General features: G+C 56.4%; 1 protein-coding gene and 1 long non-coding RNA gene across 2 annotated transcripts in view; one reads left to right on the top strand and one right to left on the bottom strand.

The window, feature by feature from the left end:
• Positions 1 to 22357, top strand: part of TTBK1 (tau tubulin kinase 1) — a 40664-nt gene extending 18307 nt beyond the window's left edge. Inside the window, 3 exon segments of the mRNA XM_036869251.1 lie at positions 17519 to 17805; positions 17807 to 19051; positions 19719 to 22357. Of these exon segments, the coding sequence (XP_036725146.1) occupies positions 17519 to 17805; positions 17807 to 19051; positions 19719 to 20103 (1917 nt within the window). The 3' untranslated portion in view covers positions 20104 to 22357.
• Positions 58 to 4988, bottom strand: LOC118903808. Its single transcript, XR_005021867.1, has 3 exons — positions 4911 to 4988; positions 1288 to 1350; positions 58 to 978 (listed from the first exon to the last, which is right to left on the bottom strand). It is a non-coding gene; the product is annotated as an uncharacterized LOC118903808 (long non-coding RNA).
• Positions 22358 to 24725: the final 2368 nt, after the last annotated feature.

The raw sequence follows: 24725 nt of genomic DNA, 5'->3' as shown, positions 1-24725 counted from the left end.
ATGCAATGACCTCGTGGTAACTGTGGGATGTCCACTGTGGAGGCATCAGTGCTCAGGAGAGAGATCTCGGCAGGAGATATGGATTTGGGGGTCTTGTAGTCCACAGGAGTGGATGATGTCACCCAAGAGGACACCCAAGAGGGTGGCGAGAGCCAAGGGTGAAGGCAGAGCTGGGAAACATTCACACCTGGGAGGGGAGGGGTGAAAGGAAAGGGAGCCCTTGAAAAAGAGTGAGATGAAGGGGTCAGAGCGTGGAACACCTGGGGAGAGGGCTCCTGGAAGTCAGCGAAGGAGCTGCTGAAAGGGGGTGAGGGCAGCAGGGGATGTCCTGTGGTCAGGGCAGGCTCCATGTGGGGGGTGAGCCCTGAGGACCAGGACACTCAGACAGTGATGGGGAGAAAAGGAGCCAGGGCAGCAGGGACCCTAAACTGGGCACAGGGGCGGGCATGTTGGGGGCCCTGGGTGGACCTGGTCAGGCTGCCATGGCACCTTCTTGTGTGGCAGGACTGGGGGACAAGGCAGGACGGGCAGGGAGGGGCCAGATGGTGGTTGCATCATAAATGCCAGGGTGAGGGTCCGCAGCATGTCTCATGGTATTTTGGTTATTTTCTTCTGGCAAACATGGGGTGTCAGAATAGGCAGAAGGCCACTGGCCTGGCTGGCTTCTCTGTGTGGGGTAGAGGCTGACCTCTGATCCAGGAAGTGGCTCCAACACTCACCCTGGGTGCTGAATGGGGTCTGTGCTCCCTCAGAGGACTGGGGAGAGCCAAGGAGGTGATGCCAGAGGGCTCAGGGGCTGTGCCGCGTTCCACTGGACTGTCCCACGTCGGGGGCATGCACGCACAAGGCTCTGGGAGATGCCAGGTGCAGGGCCGGGGCCAGTTCCGCTGTGTGCTCAGAATCGGGAGGTTCTGGCCGGGAGATCGCAGGTGCTCTGGAGAAGGCAGCTCCAAGCAGGGCTGTCTTTAGGCCCCATCCCTGTGTGTAGAAGAGACAACCTCTGACCCAAGATCCTGAGGAGTGTTCGTTCTGGCTTGCCCTGGACACTGGAAAATGGGGCTCAAAAAGTGGGGACCATGAGCTTCCACCCAGAGAGGTCCTAGCCAGCCTGAGTTGGAGGCTCAGCTGGGGCAGGATGGTGGCAGCATGGCTGTGTTGCTGACCCGGACACTGTGCCACCAGAACCAGCCCTGGGAAGCAGGAGAAGGAGCAAGATCTGTTTGGGCTCCCTTGCTCCCCTCTCATTCATTCACGCATTCATTCATCACCTAGTCATTCCCTACTTACCGCGCATCTACTCTGTGCCGGGGACCGGAGGCATCAGAGATCAGACACACAATCGGTCGTGCTCTTGGGAGGTGCAGAGTGAGGAAAGGGAGACAGTGGTGGTGGTGTGGGGTGGAGAGAAAGCCCAGAATTAAAATCAGGAGGCCAAGTTCTGGACACTGGGCTCTTCCAGTCCCTTCCTGGTGACTGTAGGCCAAGTGGGCTCAGAATCGGGGTGCTGAGCTATCTGGGAGGTTTTTCTCGCCTTCAGATGCAACCCCCTTGTCCTAGGAGTCAGCCTCACACTGGGGAATTCCAGCCAAGGGGGGTGAGAGAGATTTGGGGGAGGCAGGCTCAGGCCTGTCGTACAGTCAGTCTTGGGCTCAGGTCCTGCTCGTGACAAGGGCGGGCATTGCCTGTCTCAGTGAGCGATGAGCTGATGAGTCGTGTGAGTCTGGAGGGGATGTTAGGTGTGTGCGGGCCTTGGTTTCCCCACACTGTACAGAGGGAGGTTGGTCAGCATTCCATGGCTGCGTGTGTGCCATAGAATGTCAGTGTCAGCTTACCCAAGAGTGTGCAGCGGTGTGTGGGCGTGTCCGTGTGTGTACGCACGCATGTGGGTGCACGTCGGAGTGTCTGTGTAGAGCGCGTAGTGGGTCTGCGAGTGTGTGGAGATCCATGGAAGCCTAGAACGTCACAGCTGGCAGGGTAATCATCACAGTACATGATAGTTCTAATGAGGATATAACAGCTGGCACTGCTCCCAAAATTCCATATTCTACACGTGTATTCCTCACAACAATACTGTGCAGGGTCCCATCCCCATTTCCAATGTAAGGAAACTGAGGCTCAGAGTAGCTAAGTCTTTAGCCCAGGGTCACCAGCTGCTAGGTGGTAGAAGCAGGATTTGAATCCAGGCAGCTGGCTCCAGGGCTGTGCCCGGAGCCACACAGTCTGAGGCCTGTGTGTTTAAGAGAGGAGCAAACACAGGCCAGAGAGAGCAGATGACTTGTGCGGGATCAGAAAGAGCCTTTGTGGGGGGGGTGTGTGTGTGTTGCATGCACACATGTGTGTGCGCCTGCTGGCTGGACTGTGGCAGCAGGTGTGCCTGTGGGCGTGTCATTGTGTGTGGTGCAGTCTCTGTGTGTGTCTGGGTGTGAGCACATGGGGCAGGACATGTCTTGGAGTATTTCAGTACAGCAGGGTGAAGCTGACTCCTTCCTTCGCCAAGGGCAGGGGAAGAGGGAGGAATGGACTGGCACATGTTCTCCTTCTTTTGGTCTGGAAAGAGTCCTGAGCCCAGCCTGGGTGGGGGATCCAAAGCTGGCTGCACACTGGAATCACAGTTTGTGGAACTCCCCCCGTCCTGTAATGTAACTAGATTAAGCGGCTCAGGGCAGGCAGGAAGTCTCTATAGGGACCCCACCCTGCCGCCTTTCTGCAAGGAAGCCCCTCCTAGTCCCAGCTCCGTCTGCTTGGTGTCTGATGTGTGAACTTCCTCCTAACAGCTCCTAAGATAGGAGCACCTGCAACTCTGTCACCTACCCCCGTGGGGAGCCGGGACGAGGATAATGTGGAAGCAGGCAGTTTTAGAGCATCTACTGTTCTTTGGTGTGCAGAGCATGATACTTCAATTTTTTTCTTACACACACCTTGTTTTCTTCTCTCCGGAATTTACGGTGCAAATTAGAAGTGACCGGGAAAGCCAGGGCAGAGGAGAGAGCAGCGGACAGAGTGTGTGATTTGGGGGAGGGATGTTTACCCTCCTTCCAGTTGTCTCTGGCTGATAACCCAGCGGGTCAACATTCCCTGAGTACATGGACATTTGTTTGGCAGCCCCTAGAGCATTTCCCTGCCACGTGTGCGAGGGGCTGGGGGACAAAGATGAATCGGAGCTTACAGTCAAGGGGGTGGGGTGGGGATGCAAACGTGGAGACACGGTGTTTACAGTCAAGGGACATAGGGAGATAACAGAGAACTTTCTTCTGCTAGGAACAGGGAGCCAGCCTGCCTGGGAAGCTGGGGTGGCCTCAGAGACATGACACTTCAGTGGGGCACTGAGGACAGGGAGGTGGCCACAAGAAGTACCTGGCCTGAAAGGGCAGGAGCACGCTGGGATTAAATCCCTCTGGCAGCTGACCAAACTCTGGCTGAGATGCTGAACTTGAGCCACCCGCATGTGCTGTGAGAGGGGCTGTGGGCAACTGTGGGTACCTTTGGCCCTCAGTATCCCCAGGTGGGCCTGGGACCCCTAACCCTCAGTGCAGACAGGACTGGTTCAGAAGGATCCTAGACTTGGCCACAAAGAAGCTGGAAGGGAAAGCAGAGTGAGGGCAAAGACGATCCTACAGAATATTCTGTCTCCTCGCCTTTCTGCTGGAGGTTCCATGCTGGGTCCCTGGACCCCCATTCAATGGCCTCAGGGGCCCCCTCCTCCTCAGCCCTCTAGCAGCTGGCCCAGCCAGTCCTCACTGGCCCCGCCTAAAGCCATGTAAACTGGCCTCAGTCCCAGGAAGAGCTAGGGGTCAGGATGGGAAACATCTGATGACAGCCAAGTCACCATTTCCATCCCCATAAGCCTGGGACACTGAACCCCACTTTCCCTTTTCCCTTTGAGGGCACGAGGGCAGCAGGGCACAGGCGGGATTCTTCCCAACGGTGGCCAAGTGAGGCGGCCACACCCTGCCATGCCGCTTGACCTTGCAGAGGACAGGGAAAAAGCCACCTTGGAGAAATGATTTCGATCGACTCCTCCACCCCCCAGTCTTCTATCTCTTTCTTCATTCTCAAGAGTGATTTAAAGGGTAATAAAACAGTTCACATGACACAGCATTTACACCATGGCCAGCACCGTTCTAAGGGCTTTGCATATTATAACATCTGATCCTTACAAAGGTCCTATGATGGGGAACATAGTTACCCCCATTTTACAGATGAGGAAGCTGAGGCATGAAGAAGTAAGTAAACTGCTTGAGGTCACCCAGGTAGTAGTGGTGGAGTGGGATTCAAACATAAGTAGTCGGACCTCAGAGTCCTACCCTCTGCTACATTGCCACTGAGACCCTGATTGCCCCTGTCATGGGGGCAGGAGTGCCACCCCAGAGGGCTTGTAGCTGGTGTTCTCTAGACTTCATGAAGGGCATGGAGTCCAGCCGGGAAGACAGATGGTGCACAGATGCTAATACATTTTAGAGCGGCCTTCCTGGGGGGCAGGATTTCCCCAGCCCAGAGGGAACCCCGAGCTATGTAGAGCTAAGCCAGGAAGGCATCCTGGAGAAAGTGAGTGACCAAGGTCTCTGCAAGGAGACCATGGTGTGAGGAGGAGGCCGGGAAAGGGCATTGGAGGCCGGAGCCTAGATTGTGAGGCAGGAAAGTACTACAGTCTGCACCCCTCTGCACCCTGCTGGACCCTGCCGACCTGCCCGGGACGCCGGTGCCGCAGGGGCTGTCAGCGGTGGGGTGGCCCCCCGAGACGGAGCTGTCGAGTCTGTGCCTGACGCCTCTTTTCCCTCCACTCTCTTGGTCTCTTTCAGTTGGAGGAGGACAGACTCTCGGGGCACTCCCTCCCGCGGTACAGCCCCCTGCGACGACTGGCGTCCTCCGTTTTCTCCTCCTCCACGCTGGAGACCGAGCATTACCCTCACCCTGGCGGCGGCGGCTCCTCCGGTTCCCTCATTCAGCGCAGCCGCTCGGCGGAGAGCAGCCCCGTGCGGGCGCCCCACCGGCGCCACGCGCCCCTGGCCGCCGGCAACCACAGACTCGTGCCCTCGGTGCTCCGCATCTCGCGGTCACAGCTGCAGCAGGTGTGGGCCCGCTTCACGCACAAGACCTAGGCTGGGCCCCCCCCCCTCCTGGAGGGGGCAGGTGGGGGGGGGTGGGGAGCAGGCAGAGACCGTGGTTCCTTCCCAGGACGCAATAATCACACACTCATACACCCTGTCCCTCCCCATCATGCAATACAGCCCCCTATAACGTTGGCCCAACGTACTGTAACGCCCCGCCCCTCACCCCCCATCATCTCCCTTTGCTTGGTGCCAGCCAAATGGTGCAGGGAGGGATGGGGCTGTTGGTGCAGTTTCTGGGACAGGACAGGGGCCCTGGGCTGGAGCCACCAGTGAGTCCAGAGTCCAGTGGAAACCAAGGTGTCAGGGAGAGGCATGCTGGGTCAGAGTCAGTCTGGAATGGGGCTTATTCTTTTTAATCTGTGATCTCTTGGCATAGTTGGGCCTGGTCCACCCTTGAGGGGAGTGCCAGGAGACTGGGTCCCTCTTGGTGTGCTGTGTGTCTGTCTCTCCGCGTGGGGCAAGGCATGTGGCCCTGTGTGTGAGACGGGGACCTGGCCAGCCAGATTTGGGGCTTGGTAGGAAAGTGCCTCTACACTCAGTGGTACGGGAGGAAGCAGCCCTGTGACCCAGTGAGCGCTTCCCATGCCATTGTCACAGAGGACAGAGTCCTTGCCCTCCCACATCTCAACCCAGGAGGCCTGGAGCTCAATCCACTGTAGGCTGCCCCTCCCCCAAGGCATATGTGCCATCATCCACTGGTGGGATTGGTTGCCTGGCTCAGCTCCTTAGGAGCTGAGCAAGTATGAACAGGGGCCTGGGATCTGCCTCTCAAGGCGAGCTGGAGCCTCGGGGTGAAAGGACCCCGTCTAGTAGCAGTGGCAGAGAGGGTGGTTGTAAAGGATGAGGTAGGACCTGTGAGCTCAGGACGAATTCCAGACACAGCAGTCCCACCACTGCCCCTCTCAGAGGGTGACTCCTTCCTGTGGGTGCTCAGCCAATCTTTTTGCCCCCCAGGGGCGGTGGTGAAGACAGAGCAACAGAGCACCTGGTAGGCTGATCAGATGGGGATCTGGAGATGGGTGGGGGATCAGGATGCCAGATTGCTTATGCTCTTTCTGCCTGTTTCTCAGCACCCAACCTGTCACTGCAGGGACCCCCAAGGTTCTCTTTCTTCGTTCCTGCCCATGTCAGCCAGCACCTCTGTTCCCCTGGGGAATGCGGCAGTGGTGAAGATGGCTCCAAGAAGGGCAGTACCTGTATAGGGAGGGAAGGAGGGGAGGAGGCCTGAAGGTTTGCAAAATGTTTATTGCAGTAAGGTTGCGTCTGTGTGTGTGCTTGTGTGCATGCAGGTACACTTATGAGTATGAGTGTGCTTATGTATGAGCATTTGTGCATGTGGCAGGGTTGCCACGGATAGATGCTCAGGCTTTGCGCTGCCATTTACATAGACCCTAATGTGAATGGCATCCACTGAAGTTGCACAGTGCTGCAGTCCTGTGTGTGTGGGTGTGTATGAGTGTCCATGTGTGTGTGTGTGTTAGGGAGTCAGAAAGATGTTTGGGCAGTCCTTGGTAGTTTCCTATGTACCTACTATCATCCTGGCTCCTCTTTCTCCCTCCTTCCTCTCTTGATGTCTGCTTCACTCCCAACTCATCTCCCGTCAACTCCTGTCTCTGGTTGCGGTAGAGGCCTCAGGGCCCCTGCCCCAGCCTAGGGATGCCGTAGTGGGTGGGCAGTGTCCTGAGCCAAACTGTTCTCATAGATGGCTCATCCATGTGAGATAAGCCTGCACCTACCAGTCTCCTTTCTCCAAAATCTGTTTCTTTTTGAGGATATCTGGGCCAAGAGCACCCTCTCCATCGAGGAATGAAAGCCAGACTCGGGCCCACCCCCATCCTGACTGCTCAGTTTTGAACCTCCTCAAGTCCAAGCCTCTGTTGCCCTCCGGGATGTTCTGTGTGGCTCTGCATCCTGCGGTGGCAGAAGGTAGAGGAGGGTCAGGGTAGACCCTCAAGAAAAGAGGGAAAACGCAAAGCACAAAGGTGAGGGGGTGGGATGGACAGTAGCCGTACTCCCCGCCTTCTGGCACTGCCCCCCTCTCTCCCTGCTACCCTCTGGCCCTCTTTCCGTCCTCTCCAGCTAGTGGCAGGGGCTGAAATGAAGGGGAGTCTGTCCACCAGCCACTCTAAAAGTCAGCAGCAGTGGGGGAAGGGCCCCTGTTATCTGGGATTAGATGAAACCAAGCACTCTGTTATCCGGCATTTCCTTCCAGAGGGTTCCACTACCCGACCCTGAGCACAGCTCCCACTCAGTGACCAGCACCGTGAGGTACTCTAAGATCCCAAAGTGCCTTGTGACATATCAAAGATGATGGCACTAGCTTCAGCCTCGTTTTAGCATTAAACACATATTACTGTTTCCAAAGCTTTTGGAGGTGGGGAATCCTGTTTAGCAACCCCAAAGTGGCTGAATTTTCAAACACACACACACACACACACACACACACACACACACACACACCAGAACTGATAACTGTGGGAGAGGGTGTGTCCTTCAAAGTAAGATCATGATTCAAAACATTTTGTCCTTTGGGGGACATCCTTTTACGTGTCCTCTGTAGTGGAGGAGATACTGTCTTATAAGCCATAAAGCTCTGAACTAACAGGAAGTGATCTTGATAATATTAAGATTATCTCAGGGCCCCTGCCCCAGCCTAGGGATGCCATAGTGGGTGGGCAGTGCCCTGAGCCAAACTGTTCTCATGGATGTCTCATCCATGTGAGCTAAGCCTGCACCCACCACTCTCCTTTCTCCAAAATCTGTTTCTTTTTGAGGATATCTGGGCCAAGAGCACCCTCTCCATCTAGGAATGACCTCTTGAGGGTAGTTTTGACTTTTGGAACATCTAAGGCCATTTGAAGCCACGTGTGTTGGAGCAAGTTCATGTGAAGCTCAGCAGAGCCCTGCATGGTTTGGAGTTGGGGTGCCTGTCTCTAGGTCCCAGGCTGGGTAGGGACCTGGAGTGTTGTCAGGCTCCTTTGGGTTTCCCAAAGAAGAGGTCAGAGTGTTTCAAGAAATGATACCCTGCTTGGGGAAAGCACATAGCCTCCCCAAGGTCGTCTTTGAAAAGAAGCAGCACTCTTTGTTGTATTGGAAAATGATATTTTCATACTTTAAAGTCACACCCTGCATGTAGTGGTGGCTTCCAATTATTAATTAATTTATTTTATTTAACAGTCACTGGCACACAGAGCTTATTATGTGCCAGGCAGTGATCTAAGCACTTTACAAAAATAACTTGTTTAATCCTCATAATAGCCTAGGAAGTAGATCCCAGTATTATCTGCATTAAATGGATTAATCAGAATATCTAATTTACAAAAGCATATTAAAAACCCCACCAATGCCGAATAACTGAGGTCTTGTTTGATGGGAGTTTTAAAGCGTTTTAGTCTGTGTATTGGTCTATTTACTATTTACTGTCCTTTCTGGTTGGCCCCTCCTCGCTCTATCTAGGAAGAAGGAAGTTGTCTATGAGTCAGACTCTCCTTCCTTCTCCATCCCAGAGTCCAGGTGGGGGTCACTCCAGAGTACTGGGGTTGGTTGAAATGGCTGGACCCTGTCTCTCCAGAGACCCCAACCTCTCAATCCCACATGGCCCCAAGCATCCCATAGCAGCTCTGGGGATTAGATGGGCGGAGTAAGAGTTCCGGTGAGAAAGCAGGTGCTCAAAACCCTGTCCTCAGTGGTATTGGTGGAATCCTTGGGGTCAGGCTCACAGGCAGGGCAGGTACTGGCATTGGTGACCACTGACCATGGAGATGTGATATGTCACCAACTCACATGTCAACAGGAGCCAAGCAGTGTCAGGGAGAGGGCACTTGTGGGGATTGTGGTAAACAGAGGGACCACCACCATCCTCAGCTCAGCCAATTGTTGCCAGTATCTTCCAATTTTTAAGTGAAATCTCACAATTTTTAATTAGTGGCCTCTAATTTTTTAAAAGCAACAACTTTTTAATGAAAAATCACTGTGTGAGCTAAACAAAACCGGTTTACAGGCAGAGACCCTGAACTCAGTTTGAACCTCTCTGAGCCTGAGGACTCCCCCACTCCCCCAAATCTATCCAAGGCTGTAGCACTCAAATGGGGGCAGTGTTCTGCCCCAGGAACTCAAACTGTGTGGGCTTCTTAAGAGAAGGCAGTTCGTGGCCAGTGGGGCTGTGTGCTGTGTGTACATGTCAGTGAGCTCATGGTGTGTGTGCCTGAGTGTGTGTGTGGGCCGGTGGATTTGTTCATGGCAAGTGGGGTCCTCCTCAGAGGACCAGTATTTTCTCTGTGGGACAGGAACCTGAGTCAGTGAAAAATGCTCTAGTAAATTCTCAGTAATGAATAGACCCCCCCCCACCCACTTAAGGCAGCTTGGGTCACAGCAATAACCATTCAACACTCACCCCCGCCGCTAGCATCCCGAACCCAGCAATCTCCTTTGCGTTTCCAGTTGTGGGGAAAAGGGGAATAGCCTGCCCAGCACATGGGGGAATAGTGGAAACTCTGAGCCATGCTGGTACCTTAACCCTTGCTCCCCCAGCCAAGAGGGGCAGGCCCCTCCAATCCCAGGAAAAGCCAGGGTTCCTCTCTGTGGAGGGGCCCAGGACCCTCCTTTGCTATTTCTCTCCTCTGCCCTGCTTAGATCTCCTTTTCTGGGGAGGGGTGGTGCTGTCTGCCCAGGCAGTGGCTGGGGGGGTCTGGGCTACTGGGGTGGGCAGAAAGAGCTGTGGCAATGTGTCTATATTGGGTGGCCAGGGGAGGGGACCATGCTTAGGGAGGATATGGGGGCCCCTGGCTGTGGGAGCATAATGCTGTATCCCCTGCTGTCCTTGGGTTGATTTGGTACCTGAGGATGGAAGCATAGACCTCTAAGGAGGGCCCGAACACCACCCCACCCCACCCCAAACTCCACTGAGATTCCAACCCATAGGGCAGGAATCAGCCCACCCCCATGGGCAGTCCTTGGTAACAAGGAGTGTGGCAAATCACTCTTCTTAAGTTGGGGGGCATGTCCCCAAAGTTTGCATTATTCCCATTAGGGACAGAGGTGCCCCCTGGGACTGGTGGGGTCAGCCTCTGAAAATTTTAAAGCATCCTTCTCCCTAAGGGAGAGGCTCCCAGCCTGAGGACCACATCCCTCAAATATCCCAAATGGTTTCTCACACCACCCAGTGGGCTTTCCAGCTTAGGGAGCCCCTGGGCTTGAATGGCCCCAGCCCCCCAAGTGAATAGTTAAGAAGCAGTGGGGGAAGAGGGGCAATGAAGCCCAAAGGACTATGGGAACCTTCCTAGACCTCCGCTTCCACTTGGTTCCGCCGTGCATCCCACCACGTACCCTCCCTTCTACCTGCACAGGCTCTGAGGGTGGGGGGGCTGGGGTTCACCTTGCCACGACTAACAGGCTCCCCCCTCTCTCTCTCTCTCTCACACACACACACACACACACACACACACACACACCCATAGCTGCACGCACGCTTCATGCACTCTCCGGACAGCAAACTAGCGGCCCCCCGCCCAGGAGAGCACGAGGATCGTGTTTCCGGGCCCCTCTCGCAGGTTTATCACTGTATCGGGACCCCATCTACCACATTCCCCTTTGTCCCCGACCCCTGGACCCGCCCCCGCGGCCGTCGCACCACGAATGTACGTTCAGTCTTTTTAACTAGCTGCTAAGCGGCGTGATCAGGGTACCGCCAGGCCTCTGAGCCCCCGGCTCAAGACCCGCCCCTCACGTCGCCAGAGCTGCCCTCCCGGGCGCCCCGACGTGTGCGACCCGAGGTGGTGTCAGCTTCTGCGCCCCGCCCCCGCCGAGCTGCCTGTTGCTAAAGTCCTCCCCCGGGTTATCGCCCACAGCCGCCCGCTGCCCCCGCCCCGCGCTGTGATTGTGTTAGCTTTCCCTCCGCAGGCTCTCGGTCGCAGGGTCCCTGGCCCGGGGCGGGGCGGGGCTGGAGTGGTGGCTCGCCCCTCAGGGCTTCAGGGCAGGATGCTGACGAGGGCTGGGAGGGCAAGCTGGCCAATTCTCCGGGCTCGAAGAGCCCCTGTCGCCCACCCCTGATTCCAGTTACCTCACCACCTACAGAGCTGCCCCCTCCCCGCCCCAAATAACTGGCCTTGCAATTGGATGCCAAAGAGCCCAGAGTTGAGGGGGACCCAAGCTTTGAGCCTAGGTCTCTCAGAGCCACCCAACACCCCCTTTTGGCCCAAGCCCCTGCGTCCGTGTCTCCTGCCCCACCCCACTTACACCGAGGGCCCTGGGGGTCCCCAAACATGCCCCCACTTCCAGCTCTTCTCTCTTCCCACCCCCGAAAATAAAACTCAGGGACCAACATCTGCTTCCTTTGCACTTGCTCCGTCGACCCCTGCCCCCCCACTTGGAGGGGCTTCCGAGGGTGAGGAGGCGGGGTTCGGGGCCCTTGCGGCTGACAGTATTGAGCGAGGAGAGGGCTGGCCCCTGCCCCCTAAGAAGTGAGACTGGTGGGATGGGGGAAGCTCAGCCCTGGGGCCCACCTGAGCCCTTTCCCTCCAGGGACCCGAGGAGCCCCCTCCCATTGTTGGGAGACTCCTGATCGAGGTGGGGAGGGGAGCGAGGGATAGGAAGGGGGTTGGCGAGAGGACCTCCCTCCCGGAGGTCCCGAATCCCAGCCTGTTTATTCCTGGGCTTCCCCATCCCATCATAACCCCCCCCCCCATTTTGTACTGCAATAATACTGTATTATAAGCTTGCACTATTTCCCAACCCCGGCCAGCATAAGCATGCACGAAAAACTCGAAACCACACACACACACAGGAAGATGGGACGCTTTTTTTTTTCTTTCTCTCTCTCTCCGGGGTGCGTCCTTAGTGTACAGAGCGGCGTCGGGGGGCCCCGGGCCAGGGTAGAAGAGCATGCACTGAGACCCCGCCCCTAGACTGCGAGTACTGTACAAATCCAACACTTGAAACTGACACGCACACGCGCGGCGCCGCCGGGGAGGGGGGTGGGACACGGACACGCACCCCCGCGCACACGGCCACGCACAGGCGGGGGTGGGGGGCGCCCCGCCGTCACGCGTCGCTGTGCGAGGGATCTTGTGCCTTTTAAAGTCCCTGTATGTTAATGCAGACAATCCGGCGAGCTTGTGTACTACCAATTCCTGATTAAAGACGCCTTCCAGGAACCTGCACTTCGCCTGCTTTCTTTCACCCTCCTCCTTCCTAACCCACCATTCGATGCAGAACCAATTCTGGGGTCGCCAGGCTGGGCAGAGGGCAGGGTCTAGTCTTTTGCTGACTCAGAGATAGGGTGGGGGGCAAACTCCAGATCAATGGATCCAGCCCCACTCCTACCTCCGCTAAGACAGGCTAGATCGGGAGGGGACCGGAGGTTTCAGCCTAGTTGGACTTGAGCAACCCTCACGAGGCGGCTGGCTGTCTCCTTTCATCCGCAGGAGGGCTTTGGGGGTGGACTCTGGTCTTTGGGGCCGACTCCAAATCGCCAGCTTGCTGGAGGGGGGATGCGGAGTAGGAAGGTGGGCGCACTAATCAGTTTCCTATGGATCAGACAATTGAGGCCAAGTGTGTGCTGGGGGTGGGAAGCCAGAATGCCAGAGAGCCCTGTGGGAGGGAAGGGCGCTGGAGCCTTCCCCCGCCCCCTGCTTTAATGGGGGGTCTGAAGTAGCCCTGGCTTGGGGGAGAATGGTCTGTTGAGGGGGATCAGTGAGAGAGTGGATTGTGCAGGCCAAGGGAATGCAGGGATAGAATGTGGGTTGAGGGAGAACTAGGACAAGGAGAGGGGTGGGACACAAAGAAGGAGAGGCTCGCAGAGACTTTGGAGACTGCAGAGAGAGAGGGTGAAAGTGGAGGGGGGCTCACCCTCTCTCTGTCCCCCACCCCACCCCTGCAAGCCTGCAGCCACAGCACCAAAAGAGGAAGATACTTTTCTTGGGGCCTAAAGCAAGTGTGCGGGTAGAAGGGCAAGCTACAGCTGCATTTCTTGACCCGAAGAGCATTTAGAATGTCCCCATGCTGTCAGATCCTTGCCCTGGGGCAGCCAGGGAGGGGTTGGGAACACTGAGATCTGGGGGTCAAGTATGTGAGGATCTGTAGAGACCTAGGGTAGGCAGCTGCCTTCCCAGGTCATCTTACCCCTTCCACCCAGATGACTGCCATAGGCCAGTGTGCCCGGGGTGGGTGGCACCCCTGGGTGTGGGGTGGAGGAGCAGAGGGAGGGCTCTTGGCTTGGCAGATGTGGTTCAAGAATAGAGACCCGGACAGACAGATGAAGAATCTGGGAAAGGCAGAGGTGGGCAGAGGAAGCTACCCTGTTGACTTCTCATCTCCAATTTTCAGTCTGGGAAATTATGGCAATTGTGGGGGGAGGGTCCCCTGGGGAGGAGGGGAGATGGGAGGTATGCGCTGGGCAGCTGCTGAGGGAGGAGATGGGGCACTGCTGTGAGAGGCACAAAGCCCTCCCCGCCCTGCAGTGAGGGAGGGGCGGGGTGTCAGAGTTCACACTCCTCTTGTCCGTCGGCAGCCCCCCTTCTCTGACCTTGGGACTGTGGGCTGATGTGCAGTGCACAATGTCTGGGACTGGCTAGGGTCCAGGCAAGAGTTGCTCAATGCACGCTGTGTGGGGATGGGGGTATGTGGAGTAACCTGTCTCCAGCATCAGTAGCAGAGGAGTCAAGGCTGAGGAGAGCCCAGTTCTGTTGGTGGCAGGGGCAGCTGGGAGTCTGGTCTGTCTACCTCTGTTCACTTTTCCGGCTGACTGGAGTAAACACGGGCTTGGGCTGAGTTCTGAAGCTGGTGAGGCCACATGCTGCTGCTCTGGGCTCAGCGGAGGCAGGGGGAGGGCTGAGGCTTTCATTCTCTCTGTCTCAGCTCCAAAGGCCTGCCTCTCCTCCTCCCACACTATTCACCCTCACCACATCTGCCTTTGGCCTTTGGTTCACCAGGGAGCTTTGAAACAGATTTCTGGGCCTCATCTCTGACCTACAGAATCTAGGGAGTAGGACTCAGGGCTCTGTTTTTTTTTAAAAAGCACCCCCAAGTAACGTTGTGCCAAGCATGCTGGAGTACCACAATAAGCAGACTGGAATCATAAAGGGCCACTGCCCTGGGAAGGGAGCAGGAAGGTGTGAGCTTCCCCAGAACCCGACTTCCGCTTGGTGACACCCAGCACTGTTTCTTCCCTCTGAGATAGACTGGGAGAGTGTCACTGCTGTCCCCCTCCCATGGTGTCCTCAGGTCTATAGGGCCAAGCACACAGAGGCTATCCAGTGACCGTTGGCTGATTGAATGAGCACAGGATCACATGGGCGAATGGATGAATACTCATTGGGCACAGGCATCCAGGAGAGGCCAGAAAGGGTGTGGGAGGACTTCCCGCTCTCTGAGGAGGGAGGAACTCGAGCCCAGCCCTGGCCCTCCCCAACATGGAGCCAGATGGGGAGGGGCTTTGAACTAGAAAACCCAGCATGCCCAGGCCAGGGTGGGCTTGGCAGTGATGCTTAGGGCAAACCTGTCCCTACTCTGAGGTTCACAGCTCTGCTAAAGGGCAGAGGGTCCTGAGTTTCTCCACGTGGGAGGATGGGAGGCCAGTGAGGCAGTGGAAAGAATTCTGAGTTCTGGGCTACCCTGGGTGGTGTGCTTTGTGACTTGGGCATGTTGATGCTTCTCTCCAGGCCTCAGTTTCCCAGTCTGATATTATCAGTGATGCCTGATTTCCAGTTCTCATCCCTCATCCCTCCCATGTAATGGAAGGGAAGGGCTTTGAGATGAAAGGAGAGAGGGTTCCAGCTATGATCATCTAATTAATGTGGGCACTGTGAGCAGAGGATCCATCCTATGGATGGGGCTTTTCCTGAGAGATCCAAGAACTGGCCAGATGGCAGGGGAAAAGGTGGTTCTAACAGGGATGCCCAAAGTGTCAGAGATGGGACAGGGAAAATAGGCAGAGGTTTTGCTGAGAAAGAATGGCTTGGTGGGGTTGAAGGATATCCCTGCTGGGTAGGATGTATCTAGTGCTGGGTGGGTGAGTTCTGAGCCAGACAGGATAAAAACATAATCAGAACACACCCCAGAGTGTGCTGGGGTCCTATCCGGTGTCTGATGCTACTTTGTCTGGCATCACTCCTCCCCACTCCATCAAGGCCTCACTGATGGTCTGATTGTGAGGAAGATTATGGCAGTTAAGGAAGGGAGAAGTCACAGCCTTGAGCAAATCTTGGCCTTGGGGATTCCTTCCCCTCCACCAGCCTTTGGGCTGACTGCACAGAGACCTCAGCTGGGAGAGCCCCTTCTTTCCCCACCCCCTGCCCCCCGCCCTCATGTGTGGCATCCAGGAGTTTCTGGGGTTGAGGAAGGGATCAATGATCTTCAAACCAGAGTGAGCAGGGTGGGGAGGGAGCTAACATTTATCAATCAACTGCTATAAGCCAGACTCATTGCTAACATGACCTCATTTATGGTCACAGCCTTTGTGGAGAATGCATTATCCCCATTTAATTTCCTAATCTAAAGATTTCACACTCCATGAAAACAAGGACCAGATCTGTCTTGCTGATCCACAAATTCACAGCCTCTAACACAGTGGCCAAGACGATAGACATTCAAGGACTTCTTGAATGAATGAATGAATGAGTGAATGAATGAAAAACCCTTAAGAGGCTCAGTGTTTATCAAGAAAGAGAGCCATGTAAACACGTGCTTGTGAAATAGAGGATGGGAGGTTCTGTAATGGAAGGATGTGTGAAAACAAGTAGAGTGATGAAGTCTGCTTGGTGGGGGGACAAGAAGCTTTTGGGGAAATGAGCTGTTTTAGCTGGGTCCTGGAGGAAGAACAGGAATTTGTCATGTCAATAGAGAGAGTGAGAGGAACCCTTGGGCAAAGGAAACTGCCTAGGGAAAGACCCAGAAGTGTGAGATGCATGAGGCATTTAGAGAACTGCTGGAACATAAGTGGGGGACCAGAGGGTGCTGCTCAAAGTGAGGTTGGAGCACAAGGTAGGAGTCAGATCACGGGGTGGGGTGGGGACAAGGTGGGGGGTGGGGATGCTCATGTGCCAAGCCAAAGATTGAAACTGTCTCCTGAGGACTGTGGGACCCACCATAGGTTTCTATAGGTTTGAATCTGTCTCCTGAGGACTGTGGGACCCACCATAGGTTTCTGCAGGTTTGAAGCAGAGACAAATGGGATCAGATTTAAGTTTCAGGAAGATCACTTGGGCAGCTGTAGGAAGAACGGATGGGCAATGCAGAATGGAAAAAACAGGTTGATGGCTGGGGAACCACCAGGCAGGACAGGGCTGTGCCCATGGGCATAGGGCAGCAGACACAGATGTTCAAGAGGAATGCCTGGCAGGACTCCCTGAGAGTCTGGATGGCACCTGAAGGTGTTGGAGCCCCTCCAGGGCTTCTGGTCTGCATGGGCTGTGTTTAGGAAAACAGAGGCCCTGTGTGTTCAAAAGGCTAACAAAGTGCTGGATACCATCAGTACCATCCCACCAGGAACAAAGCCATGTCAGCCCTAATGGGGCCTGGCGCATTGTGGGTGCCTGGGGATGTGTGTGATTGACAAGGGCGGAGCTAGAGAAGACACAGCAGCTGAGGTCCTGGTAAGATGGTCAGGCCTTTTGAGTCTGGAAGGAAGGGGGCTAAGGGGAGATGTGGCAAGAATGTAGAAAACAAAGGACATGCCATCACATTGCCAAGAACTCTGCACAAAGCTTCAAAGGGTAAAACTTAAATCAAGTGAAAAGAAACTGCCTTTCATAGGCTGGCTGTGAGTTTTTGGAGGAAGTGTGGATTCAAAACATACCTATAGAGGACTGGAAAATTCCTGGCTGACAGACAGGTGGGAAGGGGGCTGGAGTTCCAGGGGCCCAGCCTGCACTTCAAGGGGTGGAGGACGGCCTGAACTTTGCCCTTGTCTGACAGGTTCTGGTGGCCCTGGTGGCCAGCTCCCTGGCTGCAGAGGAACTGTGCCCTGTGAGGAAGCAGGGAGGGCTGACCCAGACACTTGCTGCTTCTCTCTGGACCTGGTTTCCTACATGGTGGCTATGATGGCTTGCAGTTGTCATTTTCTTCTGTTGATTGAACTAGAGTTGCCTCTGGGTTTCAGGATAGACATAGGATACAGAAGAGTGGGGGTAAAGGAGAGACTGGTAGACAGAAAAGCCACCAGGATCAAGGCCTGGGACCTCAGGGGACCTGGAGCATGAACACAGTTATTCATCAGAGATTTACTGAGCACTTCCTAGGTGCCAGGGACCATTCTAAGCCCTGGGGACAGAGCAATGAGCAAAACAGCCCCAGCGTGTGCTCTAGTGGAACTCACACTCTCATGGGCCTCCTAGCCTGGGAGTGCAGTCAGTCCTTCTCCGGCCCAGGATGGGGGAGTGACCTCAGTGGGTCCCTGTGTGTGCCCCTTGCAGGTATTCTCCGTGGCGCCCCCGGTTGAGGTGAATGGTCTCCCACGAGCCGTGCCCCTGAGCCTGCCCTACCAGGACTACAAGAAGGATCTCTCCGATTACCGCGAACGGGCTCGGCTGCTCAACAGGGCCCGGAGGGTGGACTTCTCGTACATGCTACTTGCCACCCCGCAGGTCCCGCTGGCTCCTGTTCAGCCTCAAACGAATGGGAAGGAGGAAGAGGAGGAGGAGGAGGAGGAAGAGGAGGAGGAGGAGGAGGAACAAGAAGAGGAAGAGAAGAGGAGGAGGAGGAGAGGAGGAGGAGGCGGCAGTGGCCCTGGGGGAGGTGCTGGGGCCACACAGTGGCTCCAGCAGTGAGGGCAGCGAGAGGAGCACGGACCGGAGCCAGGAGGGCGCCCCGTCCACGCTGCTGGCCGATGATCAGAAAGAGTCCAGGGGCCGAGCCTCCATGGCTGACGGGGACCTGGAGCCTGAGGAGGGCTCCAAAACGCTGGTGCTCGTCTCCCCTGGCGACATGAAGAAGTCGCCTGTCACTGCCGACCTGGCCCCCGACCCTGACCTGGGCACTCTGGCTGCCCTCACTCCTCAGCACGAACGGCCCCAGCCCACTGGCAGCCAGCTGGACGTGTCTGAGCCAGGCACCCTATCTTCCGTCCTCAAGTCTGAGCCCAAGCCCCCTGGGACCGGGACAGGGCTGGGGGCTGGGGCAGTGACCATAGGGGCAGGGGGAGTGGCAGTCACCTCCTCGCCCTTCACCAAAGTCGAGAGGACCTTTGTGCACATTGCAGAGAAAACCCACCTCAATGTCATGTCTTCCGGTGGACAAGCCTCCCGGTCTGAGGAGCTCAGCGCTGGGGGAGAGCTGGGCCTGGAGGTGCCCTCTGATGGAAGGGCTGAGGAGGAGGGGGCCTCCATGTACCTGGAGAACGGCATTGCCATATCAGGGCTGGTGAGCTGTGTCCTGTCCGCCCCCCCCGGGAGCAGCCCCTTGGAGGTGACCACAGACTCACTGCCCAATGGCCCAGCCCTTGCCGATGGGCCAGCCCCGGCGTCCCTGCTGGAGCCAGGTCCCGAGAAACTGGCCACCATCTCCCCCAGTCGCCATGCCATGCCAGGCCCTCGTCCCAGGAGCCGAATCCCTGTCCTGCTGTCTGAGGAGGACACAGGCTCGGAGCCCTCAGGCTCACTGTCGGCCAAAGAGCGGTGGAGCAAGAGGGCCCGACCACAGCAGGACCTGGCGCGGCTGGTGATGGAGAAGAGGCAGGGCCGCCTGCTGTTGCGCCTGGCCTCTGGGGCCTCATCCTCTTCCAGTGAGGAGCAGCGCCGTGCCTCTGAGACGCTCTCAGGCACAGGCTCCGAGGAGGACACGCCTGCCTCTGAGCCCGCGGTGCCCAGGAAAGCCGGGCGGGCAGCTGCCACCCGGAGCCGGATCCCCCGCCCCATCAGCACCCGCATGCCCACGCCTGCCGCAGCCCAGCAGCCCCCTGACAGACCCCAAGGCGCGGCCCCAGCATCTGACACAGCCATCACCAGCAGGTGAGAAACTGCTGCTAGTCCTGGGGCAGGCAGAGGGTGACTACAGAAGGCTTCCACCAGCAGACGCTTCCCTGGAGCCAAGTGCTATTGATAGTTCAGGAAGGACCCTCAGCCACACCTCCTGTCCACCAGCTCCCCAACTAAGTCTCTCTTCTGACTCAGCTCCCAGCCCTGTCACTGGGCTCAAGGGAGTGGCTGCAGTGAGTGTGTCTGGAGGGGTGCCAAGGAGGCCGGGCTTGGGAAAAGGCTGATGGGGGCCAGTGGGGTCCACACACAGCCTCTGGTGTGCCATGGGGCATCTGAGGCCAAAGGATAAAGGCCAGAATAGTTGGGAGAAAACATTATTCATATTAATATAAACATGGGTATATAATAGAGTAGAATGTAAAATCCATGTGAATTTTAAAGATAAAACAGAGACATCAAAGAAAGCCTGGAGCAAGCTCTTTTGGTAGCAGCCTGGGAGTGTGTGGCCCTTAGAGGTCCCGTTCTGGAGGATGGGGCACCATGCCTCAGTTTATCCATCTGTGCCAAGGTCTCCTCAGTTTCATCCAGCTCTGAGGATGCAGGACTCTGGAGCTCAGTGCCCAGGGAGATTCTGAAAATGTCTTTTTGTTTCTTTGCCCTCCTCTTGTCTCTTGCCTTCTGCCCTCCGCACCTCCCGCAGGCTCCAGCTGCAGAAGCCCCCAGGGACGGCCACTGCTGCTGACCTCCGTCCCAAACAGCCCCCCGGCCGTGGCCCGGGCCCAGGGCGAACCCAAGCCGGCACCAGGCCCCCAGCCCCGCGCAGTCCCGGCCTCCCCGCCTCCTCCGCGCACCATCCCAGCGCCTCCCCTCGGAGCCGGTCCCTGTCCCGCAAAGAGAGCCCCTCCCCCTCGCACCAGGCACGGCCCGGGGCCCCCCCACCCCGGGGCGCCCCGCAGGCCCGGGCCCAGCCTGAAGGCACCCCCTCCCCGGGGGCCCCCAAGAAAGGACCCAGAGGGAAACTCCAGACTCAGCGCGCAACCAAAGGCCGGGCGGGGGTTGCGGAGGGTCGGGCTGGGGCCAGATAATGACGCGCGCGGCGCTCCGTGGCCCCTCACCCTCACCCCGGCCCCCCACCTGCAGCCGGCCACACTGGAACAGCTCCCAGCACAGCCTTACGCGCCTGACGCGCGCCACCCGCGGCCCCAGCTTCCTGCCTGCACCCGCGAGGACGCGCGCCAGCACACGCCGCGCCCACCCGCCGGCCCTGCGGAAGGGGACGCGGCGCCGCGGGGGGAGTGTCCGCCTCCCCATCCTTCCCCGTCTCCGCCCCTCCCCCTGCTGCCCTTCAGGTGGGGCAGGCTCACCCTACGCCCCGGGGAAGGCTCAGCGACTCTTCACCAAGGACTCCACGAATGGGGACGCCCTGCTCACCACCAGGCCTCTGCTGCTCTCCAAGCTCCCCCAGGGAACTCTGCTTACATATCCTGCGGCGCCTTTCCCTTCTCCTGACCCTCTTCCAGCCAAAGCTACACGCCCCAACCCTTTCGGAAAGGCAGCCTCAAATTCCAGAAGTGGAGGCTCCAGCCTCCCTCCCACTAGGGGTTAATCTCACGTCTCCTGGGAGCTGTGGTGGTTGGAAAGGGCTCTTCTCAGCTGCCAGACGGGGGTTGGGGAGGTGAGACCTAGGAGCCATTGGTCTACTGTGGTGTGAGGGGGCAGGTCTGACCTGCCCCAAAGTCAGCACCATCCTGGACACCCCTGTAGGAGGCAGTGGACAGGTGATGGGGGAAGGGTGCTCCCTTGCGCCTCTAGGGTGCAAAGACCCCCTCCCCCTTAGTTTGTGTGGGACCTCAGTGGGAACCATCAAGTGTGTGTGGGCTGCCTTCCTGGGTAAGTGTTTCCCAATGGGAAGTTGCAGGGGGGCTTTAAAAAAGGTTTCACCCCTTCCCTTTGTCCCTGGATCTAGTGCTCAGGACCCCTCACCATCAGGAATTCCTTCTTGCCATCTAACCTCAATCTTGCCTACTGCAGTTTCAGCCAACTTCTCTCTCTCCTGAATTCGGTGGAGGTGGAGAATGGCTGGTCATCATCTTCTCTGCACTGGCCCTTTGGAGATACAGGGACTCAGTTCTAGCTGGGTCACCCTCCCTGTCCTCCTGCCTGTGGGGAGTAGGCTGGATCAGACCATCATCTCCCCCAGTGGGAGAGAGAGCAGAAATAGGCAGACAGACAGACAGCTGGCCCCTGGACTCAAGGCAGAAAGGCCTTTCTAACTTCCAGACTGTATGCTTGTGTGATAGGTCCAGCCCCAGTCCCCTCCGCCTCCAGCTCACCCTTCAGCCTGTCCCCTCTTGTCCTAATCCCAACCCATGCGGCTGAGCAGTCCCTGCAGCGGGTGAGGCCTCTGCTGCTCCATGAATGGATATGGGGCCTCCTCCTGGGTCTGGCTCCTGCATAGTTCATCCCAACTCATCGTCAGCCTCAACTGCCTACATCCGGGCCAAGGGGCTGCAGAAGGGATAGCCAGCCCTGCCTATCCGGGACAGGTCCCCTGCAGGCCTTCTCCATCCTCAGCACACACAGCCTCTGCCCCCTGGCCTGGCCCCTCTGTTCTTCCTGGGTCACAGAGAGCAAGGCAAGACAACCAAGGGAAGAGGAAGAAAGGTCCCAGCCTGCCCTCGTGATCTGGCAGCATCCAACCACCGTCACTCAGAAGGATGCCCGTGAGGAAATTTGCCCCGAGAGAAGCCTGGTGGTGCCAGCTGAAGCCCCTGATGGAGAGTCGGCGGCTTGGGCAGCTGCTTCTATGCGAAGGTGGTGGTTTCTCTGCAGACCAGCCCAGGGGAGGACTCCAGGGTGGATGGCCTTCGAGGTTCACCCTATGCTGACGCAGAAGCTCCCAGAACACTCAGGAAACCTCTCCGGACAGAGCCCTCTTTGTCAACCCGAGACCCTCCCAAGGCCTCTGCTGCCCTCTGGATCCAGCAGAGGGGGTGGAGGAAGGGCCACTCCCTCCCACCTAGAGCTTCTCCGAATGACAATCAGCTCGTGCCAGGTGGGGACCAGGGCATGACCCCTGGTGCCCAGGTCCTGGGCCTGCTCCTTGCCACCAACCGAACTGTGAATGTAGGGCCCCCAGCCTCACCCCTGCCCCAGGACCAACAACACCCTGGTTTGGTGTTGGGAGGGAAAAGGGGGCGGCCTGAGAGAGCCCCAGGCCCATCCCACCCTCTAGCTTCACCCAGCACTGGAGCTGGGCAGAGACACAAAACCCTGTCTGCCTTTGGGATTCCGGACCTCCCTAGGGCTCCCAACTGACCTCAGGCCTCTGCGTCATTGAATGTCACTGAGGTGGGGGGAGGAGAGGAAGGGGCGAGTGTGCGAGGGGGCTAGGGGACTGACTCTGCTCTTCTCCCTCAGAAGGATCCAGGGCAGAGGAAACCACACTTTCCAGTGCCCCCACCCCCAGCTGCAGCTTCTTCCCCCTTGGGCACCCATTCCCCGCCACCAAGCCTTCCCAGTCCTGAGCGCCTTCTCTATAAAAGAGTGTCACACCACCACCACCACCACACCCCTCCAGCATTTCCTCATCACCACAGCCTGTGTCACTGGCTCGGATGCAGGTCTGCTCACCCCAAAACATGCCTCCCCTCCCCAGCCGCACTGTGCACGAAGAAGGTGCAGGCGAGGAGCCGGGCCCCAAACACGTGGGCTGCCCCCTTCCCAGATCTTCGCAGGGGCCTGGCTTGCTCAGTCTTCTCAGCTCCGGGGACCAGCCCTGGTGGCCATGGGGTAGGGGGCAGAGAGTTGCCCTTGCCCTCCCCCTGGGGAAGCCACTGAAGAATGTTTACATGCCAAAAAGAATGTAACACCCTCCCCAACCCCTCCTAGTCACTGCATGGCCTCTGCCCACCTTGCACCTGTCCACCCCTCACCCCCACCCCCTGGAAGCCCCTGTCATGATTAGATCGGGTCTCGGAAGGGAAGTAGCCATCACACCATTAAAAAGCCTGTGGACCTTTCTTTCTGTTGGCCTGGACTCTTTTTCCTTTGGGAGAGAGGGCAAAGCCCAGGCCCTGGGGCTGGGGGTAGACAGGAGAGAAGAGAGCAGGTTGGTGGGAAAGTGGGGAGGGACTGTCATGGAGGCAGATTGTCTACAGAAAAGGATATGGAAGCTCAGGATGGATACCGGAAATTTGCTCAGGGTTACACTGGTGGAAGGGGATGGTCCTGCTGTCTCTGACAGCAAAGCTCAGGCTCTCTTGGCTCCCCTGGCTCCCAGAGACTCTAAGTCTAGCTTTGTGCAGAGAGGGAGGGAGGAAGAATTTTCATTGCCCCCAAAATTAACAGACAAAAGTACAAGTGTTTGGAAAACCATAAAGTACAGCAGCTTACAGGCAAAGAAGATAAATGGTCATTATTCTTACAAAATCTATGAAAATCACAAATGAACAGAGTCTCCACTCCTAGAAATGTACCCTATGGATATACTTGTAAACTTGCAAAATTATATGTGTCCCAAGTTATTCATGGCAGCATTCTTTGAACTCTGCAAAGCCTCATCTGCAATTCCGAAAGCCAAAAAGTTCTGAAACTTGGGAGTCTTCCCATTAGATTGGCATAAACTCATTTGGTATCAAAACCTGCCAAGACCATTTATAGTCTTTATTAATTCCATTTATCATACATGTTTGCAGTGGAAATATTAATGTGTTTGATTGCACGGCGCTGCCTTAGATCCTACTAGGGTGTTTCATAATATATGGAATATGCACTGAATTGCCTTTCTAAATATTAATATATTCTGGATTCTAAAAGATTTTCAATGGTTTGGGTAAGAGACTGTAGACCTGTAAAAGCAAGCGCTCAGAAGCCATCTAAATGTCCATTAATTGGGGCCTGTTCGTAGAACATGGCCACCCATGTGACTTCGTGGGGTACTGTGAAGCTCTACAATGAAGGAGGTGGCTTTTTGTATACAGTAAAAGAACTGTGTGTGTAATGTCCAACTGTGTAGATGAGTTAGAGGCCTCTGGTTGCTTTGGGAGGCGAGCTGGGGGGAGGGAGGCTGCAGTGTAGTGTACTTGCTGTACTTTTTGCATTTTGGATCCTAGGTTCACTATGTGTGAATCTTTCACCTAGGCAATACTTAAGCAATTTCTGTCCCAGGGTAGGCTCCCAGCCCTGTCTGGGATCAGAGGGAGAAGGGCCCAGGCTTTGATGTCCTGCTCTCCCTCCGAGAAGACCACTCCACCACAGCTCTGACATTCCAGAACCTGTGTAACCATCTCCTGTTTCCCTCCGTGACTTCCTGGGCCCCCCTTTCTTTTGACATGATGCAAGGGGGCTCTAGGGTCTGATTCACTAGCTTTCAGTGGGGCCCCCACGTGCTTTTACCTTCCTTCTTGTTCAAAAATGTCAAAAGCAGGTCATATTTGTAGTAAAAAGGCAAGTGCTAAAAGCATATAAAATAAAACGTGAAAGCCTCCCATCCACAAATATGACCATCTACAGGTAACGCCTGTGAACCACTTGGTGTATACCATCTCAGCCCTTCTTTTATGTTTATAATAATAGCACTCTCTCCATATATATTTCTTATAAATAGAGGAGCATATTACACCTACTATTCTGAAACATGATTTTTACACCCAACAATGTCTTAAAATACAGATCTTCCTTGTTTTTAGTATATCATAGAGTTGTA

Source organism: Balaenoptera musculus, chromosome 11, assembly GCF_009873245.2.
Source record: "Balaenoptera musculus isolate JJ_BM4_2016_0621 chromosome 11, mBalMus1.pri.v3, whole genome shotgun sequence".
Classification (NCBI taxonomy): domain Eukaryota; kingdom Metazoa; phylum Chordata; class Mammalia; order Artiodactyla; family Balaenopteridae; genus Balaenoptera; species Balaenoptera musculus.
The sequence above is the reverse complement of the archived record's forward strand: the minus strand, read 5'-3'. Positions and strand labels throughout refer to the sequence as shown.